General features: G+C 38.2%; 1 protein-coding gene across 14 annotated transcripts in view; it reads left to right on the top strand.

Annotated features, from left to right (window-relative positions):
* The window catches only part of LOC103129593 (calcium/calmodulin-dependent protein kinase type II delta 1 chain), a 43904-nt gene that overhangs the window by 15910 nt on the left and 9214 nt on the right, over positions 1-18780 (top strand). For 2 of the 14 annotated variants that reach the window (XM_016665246.1, XM_016665248.1), the window contains exons 6-12: positions 2516-2638; positions 2754-2837; positions 2981-3023; positions 7150-7187; positions 8087-8146; positions 11143-11187; positions 14778-14826. In XM_016665246.1, the coding sequence (XP_016520732.1) occupies positions 2516-2638; positions 2754-2837; positions 2981-3023; positions 7150-7187; positions 8087-8146; positions 11143-11187; positions 14778-14826 (442 nt within the window). Of the gene's footprint in view, positions 1-2515; positions 2639-2753; positions 2838-2980; positions 3024-7146; positions 7188-8086; positions 8147-11142; positions 11188-14777; positions 14827-18780 lie in introns of all 14 variants that reach the window. The other 12 variants (XM_016665249.1, XM_016665252.1, XM_016665250.1 and 9 more) reach the window with 7 other exon arrangements.

Raw genomic sequence — 18780 nt, forward strand, 5'->3', positions numbered from 1 at the left:
CGAAGGAAAATTTCCTTGTTCATAGATGAAATAGTTTCATCTTATTTTTTTTCTATATATATAAGACTCTACCAACAAAAAGTCTCTCAATAATATACATGGCACTGTAAAGACAAAAAATTGAATTTTTGCTTATATCTGTTATTCTTCTGTACCTTCATTTGTTTGTTATTGACTTTTGCTCAATTAAATTTCTTACGTATTCACTGCGAATGGTATTTTTATTATAGCTGATCATGTTGTTTTTCATGTCTCCTTATGTCTTTTGTTCCTCCCATAATTGATGGAGCTATACAGATATTATTTGTAATGTATAAAAGTATTGTCATTTAATTAGCTCTACATCCATAAGAAAATGAAAAAATATGTTGTTTTATAAGATAATTTATCTTTTACGGTGCCAGTAATGCCAGAATTAATAGTAAATAATAAAGACGTTGTGTGGTATTCTGATTTAGTAATGTAATTATATTAGTTGTGTTACCACCCCCACGCCGCTGGAGGCAGTCACAAGTCCGAAAAGATGCGACCAAGGAGCAGATTTAGAAGTACACTGAAAGCTGCAGAATTAGCTAAAAACTGTGAGCTGTGCTGAAGTAAATAAAAGAGAGAAGTTCAAATACATTCTGAGAGTGAAACTCCTTCCTAAAGGTGAAAATACATCACAGATTTCAAAAGAAAATAAAAGAGGAAGTATAGGAAGTAGCGCCCCCTTCCGGATTGCAATGGTCCCATTTCCAAATAAGGTATGAAACTGACAGCGGTCCGTCCCCTCCCCTTTGTTTGCTGCAGCGAGGTCCTTTTCAATTGAGTATTGTATTTTTCATTACAAGTTTATTTATTTATCGTCTTCTTCTTCTTATTATTATTATTATTATTTATTTATTTTGTATAAAAATATTATTTGAGTTAGAAGTAATTGTTTAGTTGTTTTTGCTTGTTTGGTCTTTTTGTGGGCGGAGCCTGTGGCTTTAAAAGCAGGGCTCTGCGCCACAGGGAGTCGGTCTGTGGCTAGACTCCTGAGAAGTCACATTGAAGGTGCTGCTGTTTTTCTGATTTTAACCTGCCTTGGACAGCCTTTGTATATATTTTGCACCTGCCATCTTTGTTCATGTGAAGAAAAGCATAATAAATTTCACTAAAGTGACCTCTGCCCTTGGGAAGTCATTTTTTTTGGTTGTCCAAGTCATAATAGAACCCTCTCACACTGACCAATAACATTTAGGTTTAGGACGGACATGTACTCACCCCACAGATCCACACAGATGTGGGCTACATAAAATATTTTGACACAAAATGCCTTTTTTTTAGTAGTAGTACTAAAGACGGTAAAAAATAAATAGTAACTTTTATTTTCTAATTTAAAGAAAAATCTTAAGGTACTGACAGTGTGTACAGTTGCAGGCACTATTGGATTTATAAAGATTATTGAATTATGAATGTGCGATAAATCAAGAGCACTATTTCATTGGACCTCTGTGTGTATTCTGTGAACTGTCTGTGGACGGTTGAGATTTTATTGTCAAGCCTACCGACTGCCAAAATTTCTCATGACTAAATGTTTTCATTTCCCACAATCACAATGGATACCAGCAAGTTTGATGAGCCAGTTGGGTGCCTAGCGCGATTTTTTTCTCCATCAGGGCAGCCACTGCACAACTGCCAGAGCTGCAGTGAGAGTGGCAGTCACGCCAAGTATTCCTGCAACTGTGCGCTGACTCAACCTTACCAGCTTGGGGTCTCAGACAAATCAGCTTGATGTGAAGACTGCTTCCTGCCAAGCAGTTCCCTGTAAAAGTCAGCCTGTGATTTTTGGAAAAAGGCACAAACCTACTTGCAAACATATCCAGTGGATCTCCACTTTGACTCCACATTGAGAACACGTGGGCCTTTGAGGGAGTGAAGGACACCCGAGTATGTTGAGGCAACAGGAATCTGCTGCTGTGCATGTTACATAACAAGTTGTTGCAAGCAAACCAAAAAGTGAACTCTTGACCTGTACCACCTGCCTTGAATGTTCATGGTAAAAGTCCAGAGAGGAATCAGCCGACTTGTGTGTTCTCATTCGAAATAAGCGCATAAAATTTTGAAGCTAACACACCTTGGGCAATGGTCTCAAGCTGCAGTCCTTGAAGACCAGAGCTGTGAAACTTTTAGATGTGTCCCTTGTCCTTCACACTTGAATGAAATGGCTACAGTACTTCACTAGCTTGCAGTCCAGCTCTACATAGCTCTGCTACTGAGCGAACATTGGAGCAGAGACATCTAGTTTGTATTTCCTTTTAATTCATGTAAAGCACTTTGAATTGCCTTGTTGCTGAAAACGTGCTATATAAATAAAATTACCTTACCTCACCTTACCTTACTCCAGTCCTTGAGTCCTTTGAGACCTCTGGCTTAGGGGCTCCATAACGTTAATTTTTTCTGATTAGTTTTTCAAGTGTGCAACCTAAGAAATTAACTGAAGACAGGGATTAAGTGTGCATAGCTGACCTTTATGTCTTCTCCCTAACAGTTCCCCTCTCCAGAGTGGGACACAGTGACCGCTGAGGCCAAAGACCTGATCAATAAGATGCTAACCATCAATCCAGCTAAGAGAGTAACTGCTGCAGATGCTCTCAAACACCCCTGGATCTGTGTAAGTATCATACACATATACCACTTCCTTAGTCCTCAACTTCCATGACTGAAGTGGAGCTGATTTGATTTCCCCAAGAGCCATTTTTGATGCCGTGCTGTCTCTCTATTCATAGCAACGCTCCACCGTGGCCTCCATGGTGCACAGACAGGAAACAGTGGAGTGCCTAAAGAAATTCAATGCCAGAAGGAAACTGAAGGTAAAAGTCTGCTCTGAACTTCTGAACAAGCACTGTTCACTTTGCTGCTTGAAATTAGAAGTGTTTTTTTTCCTGAAATAGATGTTTAGATATTTTCCAGATCTTGTCCAACTAAGTTTTTTCTCACCCAATATTTTCTGAAGGGTGCCATCCTGACGACTATGCTTGCTACTCGCAACTTCTCAGGTAGGACTGAAAGAGTTCAGAGTAAAGTGTAAAATGACGCTTCTTCTCTGCCCTACCTGTAATATTGATTCCCCTGAAATGCAAAGGAGATGGTCTTTTAGGTCTATTGAGCCCCATCTGTCCTCCATTCAATTGCTACAAACTCTGAGCAAATCATTACAATCTAATTTACAGATCCCTACTTACCTACTAACTATACTTTAACGGTCTGAGAGTGAGTGGGGACGTTTGCATGTTGGGGCAGAAAATTACCTCGGGGATGAAGCACGTCACAATGCATCAACACAACGAATCTAGTATGGAATTTAAAAAACAAACACTTTACAGAGTTTGGCTACATCAAGGCTCACTGTAGAAAAGAAAGGACATCCAGAACGGCCAGACAGCAAGTAAAGCAGCGCACAGCCACCAACACTCACCTGGACTAGCATGACGGTCAGAAAGCTAAACAAATAACCCGAAAAATAATTCTAGTCTTCGAGCTGGGGGTGGAAGACTCTGGTTCTTCTCCCGCTGTTGAACCACCACTACACGCTACCGGTAGTAATATTTCATATATGGAGCGCTGCTCAACCTCCACCTGGCAGTGAACTCTCATAGAGAATGTCTGCTCAAAGCTACAGCATGTAACTTAAGAAAAAAAAAAGATTTTAGTTGTATATTAAAATATGTCTCTTATGTCTAAACTAGATGAATTTGAATAAAATATTTTTGATCTGTAGCCAAAATAACTGTGTTCAATCTTCTTAGCAATGACTTTTGCTTTTCTTCCCTTCTTGTCTTTTCTGGTAACATTTCTCTGGAAGGTAAGAGTCTTTATTCTAACTAGCACTGTTTGGTTCCGAGGCATGTCTGTTGGAGTAACTCCACAGGGCTTTCATGTGGCACAGTAATTCTGTTGTTCACCATATCAAGAGGAAAAAGAAAGGAAAAAATACCACTAAAATCTACATTTCTAAGTTTTAATTAATTGGATAGAAATGAGTGTAGTAATATTTGGAACATACATATAAATTCCAATGTATTTACACATATATAAGTATATACATATAAATATTACGTGTATTTATACATAATATTTATACGTATAAATATAAGTTAGACAAAGTTAGACTTTTCTCTATCAAAACTTCCAGTTAACGTCAAAAATATTGTTGATTTAAATCATTTGTTGAAGTGATGCAGCTGACCTTTGAGGACCTCTGCAAACTTTAACATTTGCAACATTCCCAAATCTGCAACATTTCCAAAGTTTTGCAACCATGCTCACTGACGGCAACAGTAAAACTTCCATCTGGAAAAAAGTCAGACTATTAGCAGAAGAAGGAAATTGACTCTTAATGCCTCCTTACTTTGATATTTTTCTGGGGTAAATTTCTACTCTGGTAAATACAGGGGAAATGAAGTGGGAATAATAATTGCCCTAAAAATTTCCCTGGTTCCAGGGAAAAGTTCCTACTGTGGAAATATTCCACTTATTCAGGGAAAAAGAATAAAAAAAATAGTGATTTATCACTGCAGCAGTTTTAATCTCTCTATTCTGTAAATTAAAAACTGTTTTTTTCTCTGTTCCTGTTCTTATAATTTTACTCATGAATTTGGTGCCATCTTTTTCATGATAGTTTTTGTTGCTGTGGGTGTAACAAAGACATTGTGGTCCATTCCAACCACAGTGCACCAAAAACAGTCAATTGTTCTGCTGTAATGTTCTGTTTTAAACTAATCCTGATCTACAGTTGTTTTACTCTTTCATTGTTCTATGGCAGTACCAGTAGTATGCTAATGCTAATGCGCTAATAAGAGTTAACCCAGTGTTTCTCAACCCTGGTCCTCAGGCCCCCTACTCTCCATGTTTTAGATGTGCCTCTGTTCCAGAACAGCTGATTCAAATGATTCCATGACCATCAAGTCCTGCAGAAGCCTGTTAATCACCCAGAGATTCAATCCAGGTGTGGCAGAAGGGAAATACCTAAAACATGCAGGACAGGGGGTCGGTGAGGACCAGAGTGGAGAAATATTGAGTTAACCTATCAGTTAGTGCTTTAGCGTTTTTGTTAACTTAAAAGCGCATAGCTCACTTTGCTCCCCCTAAATAAATTTCTCTGGATAAATTCTAAAGCGGTAATTTACTTGGCTGTTTTGTAAACTTTCAGTTAAATGAAGATTGAAATGAAAGCTGTGATGAAGTTTTGTTTTGGTTATCGACCGTTAAGTAGATGGACATTTATGTTCATGTTCTTATTTTCAAGTGGATGAAGTCTCTCTTATTTTCCCTAATAACTTTATTTCAAAAAATAAACATAAATGAGCAAAATAAAAATGCAGACAATGGAGAACAAGACTAAAACAGGAACACAGTATTTCTAAGGGCATTATAGAACATATAAATTGTAATGTCAAAATGAAATTGGAGCTGGAGGGTTATAGTCCTTCAAGACCAGATATAATTTAAATTAAAGTTGATACTTTAGCATTAACTTCTATTAAGACACTGTTGGTGTAACACTTTTTTAGTACAACTAATACTTCTGATTGGGGTTGAACCAACTATGTTATCCAACACATTTTTACACTATGATCTGACACTTGTTAGTAATTTCAAACAAAAAGTGCTCTTCTTCCATGGCTTGAGAAAATCTGTTGCCACTCTGCAGCGACAAGAATTGTCTATATTCAATTCTTAAAATGGACAAGTCTATGGTAACCTCCTGTTTTTGTAAAGGATACACAGATGACCTTTGCCCCTACTCTGCCCTTACTGCGACTTCTAATCATCTGCTCCATGTCTCCGTCTGTCATTGATTGGCAACATAAACTAGAAATTGGCTTTGATGATTCCAGCCCCTTAATAAATGCACGTTCTGTTCCTGGTATGATTGAGACAAGATATAGGTAGATTACTGAAAGCTGGGATACAAATTGAAGAGCTGAATACAGCAGATTCTAACAGACTCATTGGATGAATCCTTACATGTTCCAGACTGATGATTCTGTAAGTTTGGTTTGAACTCCAGGGTTTCCCCCAGAAAACTTGCTAAGTCCATTGTTTGGGGAGCCAGGATGCCCCACCAGTGGGCCACCATGTTTTTGTATTAAAAAATGTTACATTAACAGGAAAGGTAAACCTATTACTGGAAGATGTTGTTGACAATGCTTAAGCACCAACTATATATTCTTAAGAACGACAGACAAAAAACATACTATTAAAATAAATATAAATTTTTTTGCACATGTGCTAGAATCTGCCTAACAGGAAGCAGAAAAAACATTTGACATGCTGCAGTTTGAGGAATTGTGATGCCATAAAAAAAGGTCAACATTAAAAACAGCGTGCTGCGTGACTACGCCACACTGACACGTTCCTCTGAGGAACACATACATAAACTTTATGAGCGCAGACCCAGAGCCAGACGATGGGCCAGTGTGTTGAGATGTAAACACACACCCCTACATAATTGTTTGTTCACAAATATATGTCATTCTCACAGCATGCTCAATGCACACCTCTAAAACGCAACTACAGGGTATACCTGCAGTTCACATTGTCCTGCGCAAGAAGAGCAAACGCTGTAACATTTAAACTTAACTCCTAGCTTGAAAAATGATTCTTCACAGGGGGTTAAATATGAATAGTGATACAGGTGAAGTTTTTCTCCAAGAACACCTTTCCAGTTTGAGTGAGAAGTTAGGTGCAAACTGCGCTGGGGTAAACTTTGAGAGATTCAGCTGCATTAGCCTCATGCCTTGTTCAATGTATCAGCTATATAAATCCTTTTCGGGAATGATTCTGTTCTGATTCTGCTGGTGAAATGCTCAATGCAGCAAAGACCCTGCAGTTCAGGGTTACTGGTGTATAAAAATTTAAAATTTTAAACTATTTATGTTTTTATAAAACAAACAAAGCTTAGCGGCTCGCCAGACTTATACTGGGGGAAATCCTGAACTCCATCTGCATTTCTTCCCTTTTTCCAAAAGTAGCAGGGTGCCCACCCTGATGCAGACCGTAATTGGCCAACATTGAACAGACTTTGCATGAATGTTTGTGTGTATGTTGATGCTAGTGTGTGATTATTAATTCCAGCTGGTCACTGATTTTCTCATATTGTTGTTTTTGTCTTCACAGCAGCCAAGAGCCTGCTGAACAAAAAAACAGATGGCGTCAAAGTAAGTGCCCTCCGTCTCCATCTCACACTTGACCCTTAGCACTCATTCACTGCTGTTTGGCTCTGATATTTTTATGATGGCGTTAATGAAATGGACGTTTGGGTTTCCTTGGTTAAATCTGTCTGAGTGGCTGTGAAACCTTTTCCCACTGAAGATTTGCCTCCACATGGTCACTGTGTGTCAGCAAAGGAAACGCATCTACAGTGAGCACTGAGGAAGACATCTGGGAATGAAGAACTGATGAGTGACGTCTTCATTTCTGTCACCGTTCTCTCTGCTGTCCTGACAGGAAAGGAAAACCCTCCACTCATGCTGAGATAGTGTGTTTTTCTCACACGGCTGCTTCTAAACCAGACTTGATTTCATCCATTTGGGATTGTGATGATCCAGCAGAGCTTCTCTTTGTCCAATCAGAACTGGAACCTTATTTTTCCTTGTGCAATGAGCTCAATTTAAAAAAATCTTGTTGTAGATGGTCTGCTTTAAACTGATCCTTATAGTGGAGCTCATTTCTTGTTTACTGCTTTTGATCACTTTGATGACACTGAGCACACTAGGCTTCTCCTAAATGAATCTTCCCAGATAAATTCTAAAGCACTAATTTTATTTGCTGTTTTGAAGCTTTTCAGTTGAATAAAGTTAAACATTTGTGTTGAAGTTTTTTTTGCTATTGACTGCTAAGAATTCTTCAAGTAGTTAGACACCTATGCTCTTATTTTGAGGAAAGTGAAGACAGTTCACGAGGGTTGCCTGATCTGTCAGTTTCCAGTCCAAACCCAATATCCCACTCTTGCTTCCTTCCTTCCTTCCTTCCACCCACCCACAGCAGTGAATGTTTGGACACTAAGCCTTGTCACCTCTGCCCTGTCCTGCCTGTCTTTCTGTCCACTGTCCTCCAGATCAACAACAAGGCTAATGTGGTGACCAGCACCAAAGAGCCTGTCCCCTCTCCTGCTCTGGTACACTGCCTGCCTGCCTCGGTTGCTGCATGGCTGTTGACTGTTACAGTCCACCATAACACCAGTCCTCTGTGTTCTGATTTCTTTTGATTCATGCTCATCTCTTCATTTTAGCAGTTTCATTATGTGCGACATGGACCACCCATATACTCCGCCGTACTTTGTTACATTGCTGTACATTGGCTCCATTGTTGTTGATGCTGGCTTAGGGTTTTTAGGGTTTGGGGAATCTGATATGACTTGCAATAAATAAATGACTTGCGATAATTTACAAAACTTAATGCTTTTGTGTTCATACTAAACTCATAACCCAGGTTGTAAGTAGACTATCCACCTGCTGGAAATAATTAAATTCAATGTCAATTTATTTATAAAACATTTATTTATAAAACACTCAACAACAGATATTAACTACACCAGTATTGATGTACTGTACAGTATTGATTAAACTACACATAAAAACAAATTAAAACACAGGACAAGTAAATTACAAAGTCAGGCCTTATGGAAATGCCAAAGACCGTGAAGAAGGTCTTGGAGATAAGCTGAAGCTAAACCATTTAGAGCTTTAAAAATCAATCCAATAAGAAACTGGCAGCCAATGCATAGAAACCAGTAATGCAGTTACAAGCTCTCGTTTTTAACTGCAGCATTTTGAAAAATGTAGAGATGCTGTAAAGAAGATTTAATGAGTTGTAGGAGTCTCAACATGCAGTAATGTAGGCATGCATACATTTCTCAAAGTCTTTGATACAGAACATTGATTTAACCTTTGCTAGAAGGCACAGACAAAAAAAAGATTGATTTCACGACAGAGCTCACCTGCTTCTCCAAATTACAACTGTCAAAAATGACACCAAGATTCCTAAACAGAAGACTGATAAAAAGGAGCAAGGCGACCAAGAATTTTATCAGGTTTACTAATAAGGCTCTTTTGTAAAAATTAATATAACTTCAGTTTTATTTGGATTTAAGTGAAGAAAATTTTGGTTTATGTCTTCTAAAGCTTTTTTATTTGTCACCAAATAAAAAGCCATTTTGAATGTATGCTACTTCAATAGTTAACTGACACTTAAAGCAGTCTAGGCTCTTCCTAATAACAGGTATATTTCCATTCAGTGATGTCACAGTAATAATACATTTGCAATATATTATGCAGCCCTAGTGGTCATTTGATTTTTGTCTAAATCAGGGGTCTTTAACCCTTGTCCTCAACATATTTTGTCCCGCAGGTTTTAGATGCATCCCTGCTTCATCATAGCCAAATCAGGTGAATGAGCTGTAACCAGACCTTTGCCAAACTTGATGGCATGTTCAAGAGGTAATTCAATAATTTGACTGAGGTGTTGAAGCAGGGATACAACTAAAACTTGCAGGTCAGTAGATCTAGCATTGGAGACCACTTGTCTAAATGTAGTATATGCACATTGTTCTGCCTTGCAAATAATGAGTGATTCTAACCTTTACTGAGTTCCCATGCCAGTCTTACAACAGCCAGTCAAATTGCTCTGACCACCAATATCTGAAGTGAAAAATCTTGACTATCTTTAGGTGTCAAAAAAGAAAGAAAGAAAAAAAGAAAGTAAAAGTCAAGCCATGAATTTGGGCATTTTTGACCAACATGTCAACCTTAAAGCTTCAAAGATGAATCCTTGTCTAAGCTCCCTTTGACTGTTCATAAATGGGTGGCCAAAGAACAGTCCTCAAGTGTTCTTTTGCAAATATCCAGCTGGTATTTTACAAAATACCAGCTGGATTTTGCAAATCCAGTTGGTATAAAGGTCCCTCGACCTTTACACTGCTATACAGGTCGAAACACATTGGTTTCGACCAATGATAAAGTGTATGACACAAAAATGTCCGACACAGAGTCTGACATTTGTAGAGGTGAAGCTCCTGTTGGATGGTCCCAGTCTGCAGTGGTGGACTAGTACTAAAAGCATCCCATGGAAAGATGCTTTCTTTCAGATTGATCTGGCAACAGGATCATGGATGGTCATTGTTGTGTGTGAAGATAGGAGGCTTGCTTGTAATTTGTTGGAATCTTGAAAAAGGTCTTCTGTCAGCCAGAGACTGTAAACACATTCAGAACACCTGCAGTCCAGGTTGCTGTTGATGATGGATGCATCCATCTACAATAATTAGCTTAGAACTATAGCATAGAACAATATGGTGGCTTAGTCTGAATCTGTTACTTTTCTACCCCTAAGTCCACTCAGAGTTGGCTTGTGAGCATCCTTTACTTGTCAGCACCTTACCTTGAGAAACAATGAGGTCCAGTTGAGACATCTAAGAATACTCTCTGCAGTAACCTGCTGAAAAAAATCTGTATGTTTCACTCAGATACAGTACATGGTGTCATCATGGGTCTGAACATCTTGGAACAGAAAGTTTAGATGCTGATCTGGCTGACAAACTCTCCAGGCATAGTGAGCCTGAATGCATGGTACTCCGATGCACCTAAAAGTGGTCAGCTGGTTATGTTTTAAACTAGGCCAACAACGTTCAACAAAGCACATAATGAAAGCTATGCAAGAGGTTATTTTGTCTCAGGTGTGGTATAAAAATGCAGCCGCAGTGAACAGGGAGTAGTTCAGCAGTACCATGGACTGGACTGGCGTCGGGTTCTCCTTTTATTATCTGTATGACCTTTCTAAGTTTGTAGTGACATGTTTGTGAAGTTGTGTGTGGTGGACTGTTAGTTTGCTGTTGTTTGCTGCCTCATGTGATGTGTGTTATTCTACTGTGATTTCCTCGTTTCAAATCATCTTTAGTAGTACAAGCTAATTACACGTGAGGTGAAACTGTTTCTACTCTCACATGGTTCCATCTATCAGTTCTGCTGCTGTTGTAAATCAGTTTTTTCTTTGCATTATTTTCTTTTTCATATATATCTCTTTGCCTACCATCACATCTGTATATTAATATTGCCTCCTAACACTGTCACTTTGCACCAACCTGCTGCTTTTGTCCTGCTGTGGGTCCTTTCAAAATAGGAGCCTCAAACCACTGTTATCCACAATCCAGCTGATGGAAACAAGGTATCCAGCTGATCTGAAGCTGTAGTTTACTTCTGCCCTGCTGCTTAGAGCCAAGCTTTACTGTTGCTTCTGAACATTTTTCTGTTCTGTTGGTTGTGAAAACTTACCATCATGTGAGAAAATAATGTCTGCACGCAAAACTGTTGCATGTTTTTTTTCCCCAATTATAAAATGGATTATATTTCCAAAAATAATTCATTCATTTTATTGTCTTTATCACAGAAGGATTCTTGCTTCCCATTTCAGTGTGTTTAAACGATATAAAGCTCTATCATTATGACATTACAGTGTTGAGACTAAAGGATTATGCATGCTTGGAATAACCTGGGAACCATGCAACGGCATGAGTACCAAACTTCCTGTTCAAATCCCTTTCAGGTCAGCACAAGCACATCTACCATGTGTTGATCGTGAGCTTGTGCAGACATTTGGATCAATGTCATCACGTATAATTCATAAAGTCATAAACTGACATTGTGGGAACACATGCATGCTTGTTTTCAAGCTTTGTGCTATGCTGTTATCTGATGGTGTGCTAGGTCATAGTGAAGTATACATTAAATGTTGTGCATAGTATGAGTGTTAAGTGACTATACCAAATAAAAGCTCGACACATATCACATCTATCACTAGATTAATAAAATCATCTTTTATTTTTTACTTCATTAAAACCACCTAATGTGCATGCCTGAACAGGTGATACAATTTTCTTTTCATGCTTTTGAAGTAACTTTATTATATTTAGTCAAACATTCAACTAATACGAACTCTTCAGTAGACCTTGTTTTAAGAAGACTGGTTGAAACACCCATTACTTACTGTTTCATTCAAATTGCTCTATTTACATGTTAATATCTTGCATGAAAAATAAAGTTATGAAACTAAACTATAGATGTCATTGTCAATCTATTCACAAAGCACTTTAAAAACGACTATTAACTGTACCAAAGTGCTGTATAGTATTCTTATGATGTCCAGATCAGGATTTGTTTTATGATATTGGTCAGTCATTGAGGAAAAGGCAGTTCCAGTTCAATGCTTCACATAGTCATGAACATCAGTCCCATGTTTATATGGGATTGATAGGCTAGGCTAACATTAGCAAATGGACTATAGTTTGATATGACTCATTAATAAATAGGAATTTTTGCATTCCGTCACAATATGCTTACTGCAATATTTGCTTGTCTACTTTGTATACAGTCACAAATGCCAATTAAAATGTTTTAAGACCTCAGTGAAAACACGTTTATTCTTAACTCTTTGGTGCAAAAAAAACAACAAAAAACAATTGAAAATCGATTTATTCACTGCCTGTTTGTACCTGTTTGTGTACGGTTGAGATGGAACTGCACATTAAAACAGCCCTTAAACCATCCAGACCAATACGAGACACAATCAAAGTTATTACCTGATAATAACTCATTACCTGATAATAACTCAGAAATGGTCCAAATGGTTTGGGTGTATTTTTAATTTTTTTTTCCTACTTACAGAAAGTTTCTGTGTATATCATAGGATTGTGGTGCATTTTTATCCTAAAGAAAACAATATAAAGCTTCAGATATTTCACAATGAGATATTAACAAACATGGAGAAACCTTACAAAAGCCTTGTAAAGCAGAAAATATGATGGGCACCGTAAGAAAGACTTTACAGTATTCAATTATGCCGCGTAAACTGATCAGTACATTATTGCAAGGGAATGCAAAACCTGTTGTGAGGTAACGCAAAAGTATTGTGTTCCCTCACAAAAGAAAAAGAAAATCCTCCATGTCCCCTAGTTCAGTGTTTTTCAACCACTGTGCCGCGGCACACTAGTGTACCGTGAGTGATCGTCAGGTGTGCCGTGGAAATTATCCAATTTCACCTCCCGTATTTTCCGGACTATAAGCTGCTACTTTTTTCCTACACTTTGAACATATGGCTTTTCTGTGGATTTTTCTTCAACCACCAGGGGGCTCTTTAGCAGGAAGTGAATCATTGGAAGTCAAAAGTGTAAATCAAAGAAGAAGGCGCTAATTTTCATTTAGAACAAGCACATGCTAGCAGCAGGCAGGACGGAGAAATGTTTTCAAACTCAGATGATGCAGCTTCTAAGATGAGTATCGATCTGGCACTAGAGGAGGGACATAAAGCCGCTGCACGTAAACTCGGCGTGAACAAAACCGGATTTGGAGACGGAGAACTGCGTCCTTAAATATATCCAGCAGTTATTAGGACGCAGCCCTCTGCTGCCCTCTGCTGGGTCCTTATGGGAAACTGAGAGCAGCAGAGATACCAGCGGCCTGTAGCCCGGTGCGGCTGATATATGTAAGTTTCCAGGAGAGGGGTTAAAAAAATTTGAAGGTACGGTATGGTGTGCCCATAGTCCGGAAAATACGGTAATTGGTCTTAAAAGACTTTTTGAAAACGAATTAATTATCTGCAAATAACGCCATCTTTGAGTGTCTTTGTTGTAATAGTGACTAGCGGCGTAATCATGTAATTTTTTTACCACTAGATGGCAGTAGGTACAGAGCATTTTACATTAAAACAAGAGAATTAGTGTGTTACTACATTCATGCATCACACACGACAGTGTTGTGGCCCTGTTCAGGTGTATTTTTGAAGTGGACATGTTAAGTGCAATTTGACATAAGAAATATAAAATATGATAAAAATAAATTTTTGTGTTTATTTGATTCCTATTCAAGACACTTTGATAAGAATGACTATTGTAATAAAATGACTACAGAGTATCTTTGTACATTTTTGGTTGGTGGTGTGCCCGTGATTTTTTCCAATTAAAACAATGTACCTTGGCTAAAAAAAGGTTGGAAAAACACTGCTCTAGGAGGCTCTGTATAGCAGTTCTTTAAGAGTGATAACATCTAAAAAGTAGTGTTTAACTGCTTTCTGTGCAACTTTTTCTGCTACTTCATCAGCTGTTTGTACAGTGCAGAGCAGATCACATGAAACGGATAGAGAGGAAGCTGAAACGGTCAATACGGTTTCACTGTGAATGTTGCTGTGAAGGGTAAAAAATCATTTATGAAAGTCACACACATAAATAGACAATAATTTATTCTGTGGTTGGGGAGTGGTCTGTGCAGCACGGCACATTGGTAGCACACCATAAAGGGGTGTCAGAAGTTCAGCTTCGTCAACGCTGATATTTTGGATTGCATTTGGACAGCCCAAGCTTCACCATGATCTGGAAACATCACACAAACTCAACCTAAAGCAGACTTGTTTGGAAGAGAAAACTAAACTCGACAAAAATGAGAAATGGCAAGTGTAGGTTAAATTTAAACTGTCCTATCATTTATTGTGTGTCAAATTTAAACAATATTTCTCAATGCAATTAGTAAGATTTGGATACCACGAAACTCTGACTATCAGACCTATCCTTTCATCACTTGAAGCTAAACCACCATCATACAATACCATTTCTTTACACCCTCTTTGTTTAGTGCTCCAGTAGATTATTTTAAGATGACCAATCTGACATCTGTCTAAGCCTGGTGCCTGTCCTTACCGTTTCTTTGTGATGGCTACTATTTACTGTATATACGAAGAACATATGTTCATATTTGTGCTTTTTACAGGAGTCCAGCGAGAGTGCCAACACTACCATTGAGGATGAGGATGTAAGAGGTAAGAGACTATGGACATTTCTTTTGCTTAAAACTTGGTTTGGTTTTTCTCTAACTCTGACTTGTGTGTTCAATTATTGTGTATTCTCAAATGTTATCTTTTTGTCGTTGCATTTTAGTCAGTTTATATGTCTTAGCTGACACATACAGGAATGTGGAGTAATTGATCTAGATGCTGTATTAATGAGTCTTTTAACTGCAGTTAAAATGAGCTTTGTGCATAGTGATGGACTGTTTAACTGACCTTATCATTTGGATGTTCCAGAAAGAAATTGTTTCACTAAATGTTGGGTCCCTGAGGGGCAAGCAAAACAGAAAGAGAAGAAAGATAATTTAGCTTCAGTTTATTAAAAGGACAGTTTTGTATGAGTTTGGCCATTGTAGATAATCATACAGCAGTTGACCTGCCAAGTATGATAAGTATTGAACGCATCATACATAGATCTTCTCTCGCCCATTCCTGGTTCCCCCATGTTGGGTGGGTAGCTGTTCATCTTCAGCTTGGTCTTCTACTAGAGTCCTGGAAGCTTCAGGGCTCTTTGTAGTATGTTTTGTGTTTCTGGGACTACTCTCTTCTAGACTGAGATCTCTGTTTCTTCAGGCATATTTTAGAACATTTTTTTCTATTTTGTGGGGGTCACTGCCCCAAGTTCTCCAGTGATCATGCTTTCAGATGCCAGGCTTTCTTTAGGACTGAGGCCTTGTTATTTCCCTCCTCTCTCATTTTCCTAATATTTGTGTTGCTTGTGATGGCCACATGGATCACATCAGCTGTTGTCTTCTGCTTTTCAGTAATCACAATGCCTGATTGTCCAATGGCCATTACCATTTCATTAATTTGTATCTGGAAGTTCCACAGGATCTTAGCTCGGCCATTTTCCACCACCTTGGAAGGGAATTCCCACTTTAATCCAATGGTCTCCAGTTTGTTTTCCATGCAGATCATTCTGCGTGGAAATACAAACGTACAGAATCAAGATGCCACAAGATTCTGTGGCATCTTGCATATTGCTGTCCAGCCATCTTACACCCTTCTGTGAGTTTCTGGATTGTTTTTGGGGCCTCTTTCCACAGCTTGTACCTGGAATTTTGCCTGGTGCTTGGATTCTCGTAACTTTTCATCAGGCTGTTAGAGTAGACTTTATTGTGGACATTTGAAAGTACTTAATTATTTTTGTTTGCATAGAAAATGGCAATTCTGGTATCGAGGTGTTGTATTGGTTTTGCTTTATGTTTAACCATGAGTTATTTTGACTGTCAAATTAAATCAATTTTACTAGATATTGCAATTGATTTGCTAGAAAATAAAATTGAAAGTTGGCTGCCTCTAATCCTCCAAGAATTTTTATTTTTTTGCAAAGTTGTTAGTGATATTTTGGGTTTTTTATTTTTCCAATAGAACCGAGAGATACATGTGTCAGTTGATTTAAACCAGTTTTGTGTAGGGGTAATTGAGAGGACTGAGAATAGATAATTAAGTTGTGGGAGTATCTTCGTTTTAATTGTGGATTAATTGATGGTGAAAATGGAAGGTTTGTCTAGTATTTAAGGTAATTTTCAATCTTTTTAGGTAGTGAGGTTTCCCCCAGTGAATCATAGGCCTGGCGGACCACCAGGCTTTACCTGTGCCCCTACCAGGCTAAGCGTTGCTTATGTTTCTAAGTCTTTTTAAATGTTTGCATTTTTAAGATTTTATAGCTGGTGTTCAGATATTCATCTTCCAATCTATTAATAAAACATAATTATCAAGTGATGTATTCAAATTTTCTGTAAACCTTAAACATTTTTTAACTCAAAAAAATGACAGGCCACTGGATGAATGACTGCCCTAGTGCCCAGCCACCAGGCTTAGCAAGTTTTCTGAGGGACACCTTGGGGTATGAACAAATAATTCTGACAGCCTGAGGAAAGTATTTATTCCTAGATATTTGATATTCCCATAGTGAGAGGTCATGCAGTATTTTGAGCTGCAGAGTCCCATGCTCTAACGGAGAGTGGAAGGATAATGGATTTTCCCCAGTTTACGGTGTAGTGTAAAATTTTGGAAAAGATAAGTTAATTATATTAAAAGTTTCTTGGAGAGAATTATGTGCATCATGTAAAAATAACAGTATATCATCTGCATATAGACATTTGGGTAACACTTTATTTGAAGGGGTGTGCATAAGACTGACATAACACTGTCATAAACATGACATAGCATCTATCATGAACATAAAGAAGTCTTTATGATGTTTGACAGTTGTCATGAAATGTCATTCAGGAAATAATGACACTTTTAATGCAAAGTTGCTGTAAAAGTTGCATTGACAGTCCATTAAAAATGCCAACTTTGCATTAAATGATCATAATTTACAAAATCAGGCAGGTAGACTGAACATGGCGGGCAGCTGAGTAGCTAATGCTTACTGTGTAAATGTAGCTTCACGGACGAACCTGGCGGAAATCATCTGAGTGTGACGAACGAAGGTGTCAAATCCCGTTGCTAACATAAACACAAAAGCTGGGCAAGGCCAAAACGGGTGTCAAGCCGTTTTGGCAGGGAAACTACCGTTTTTTACCCCCCTTCCCTGCAATTGTTTAAAATAATTTTTCTGTAAATATCCCGTATTGCTCTCTTCCTGGGTCTTACGTTCGTACCCTGGTCTACCGGTGGTTTCTCCCCCCCACATTACGTTCATTCGTACATCTGTCTTTCCCAGACCTACCGTCTGTCTCCTGGTCCATTTCCTACCTCAAACGCCCATCTTACATTTGTTCGTTCCAAGATGAATACATAAACTAAAAGCTGGAGTATAGACATTTTTTATAAGCGTATTTGTGAGCCTGCCTCTTTAAATTGAATAGAATTTCAGATTTTTGTATAAATTTTCTTCAGGTTAACTTAGAAAGTGAGCTGTTATTGTTACAGGTTAATTTTCTAAACTACAAAAAAGTAACTGCTAGGCATGCTCAAATATGAAAAATTGGACTGATGTTGATATCCAATAGTAACACTGGTGTTATGCCAGATTTACCAATATTTAATTTTATCAATTTTTTTATCCGATTACTCGATTAATTGTCAGAATAATCAATAGATTACTCGACTACTAAAATATTTGTTTACAACACAAGTTTGTTCGGTTTTTTTTTTGTTGCTGTTTTTTTTTTTTTGCAGTTTTTTCACTTTTAAAATATAGTAGTGCCCCCTTTCAGGGCCCTCTCACAATAAATAAAATTAAGTATTGGAAAATGCGGTCTAAATCTAGGAGAACAACCAGCTACTTTCTCCACCCTTCTCAATATAAATGGCGGATATGAAATTATATCAAATCTCAAGTGGGATTGATGTATTGAAATGGTACAATGCAAAACATTAACAAGAGCATGGCGCTAACATCGCTCCTCCAGAACGCTGGGATTCCTTTGGGGGGCGTTTGGTCGAAGGTAAACGTTACACCTTACAGTCACAACAATACCAGTTTAGACTTTAAGCAACTTGGTAAAACTGTATTGTGTAACATTGAATCATGTCTGGCTGCAACAATATACATGGCAGCTCTTCTTCTATTCAGTGTTTGTTAGCTTCTGTTAGCTTCTTGGCGCAGCTCCGTTCTCCTGCTACTGGTAGCTAAAATCACGATACCCTCACTTTGTATCCCTCTGAAAAATGAACCCATTTAAATAAAGAAATCTCTCCATAGTGATACCACGACAGAGAGCGTTCATTTTATAGCGTTAACACCGGTGCTGTAAGTGGTCCGGTATGAAACTGGGGTGACGGAACAACACAGCACTTTAAAATTTCAATAATCAGAATACCGAAATTGTTTCCGTTGTTTTAAAGGTTTATGTCAGTCTGCCTTTTCCCCATCGATACGTTTCCCGACCACCTTAGGGGGTTAAAAAAAAAAATGACGCGCACATCGCGCAAAACTCTGAAACAGGAGAAGCGGGACATAAAACGGAGCGA

The sequence above is a fragment of the Poecilia formosa genome, unplaced genomic scaffold (assembly GCF_000485575.1).
Source record: "Poecilia formosa unplaced genomic scaffold, Poecilia_formosa-5.1.2 Scaffold558, whole genome shotgun sequence".
NCBI lineage: Eukaryota > Metazoa > Chordata > Actinopteri > Cyprinodontiformes > Poeciliidae > Poecilia > Poecilia formosa.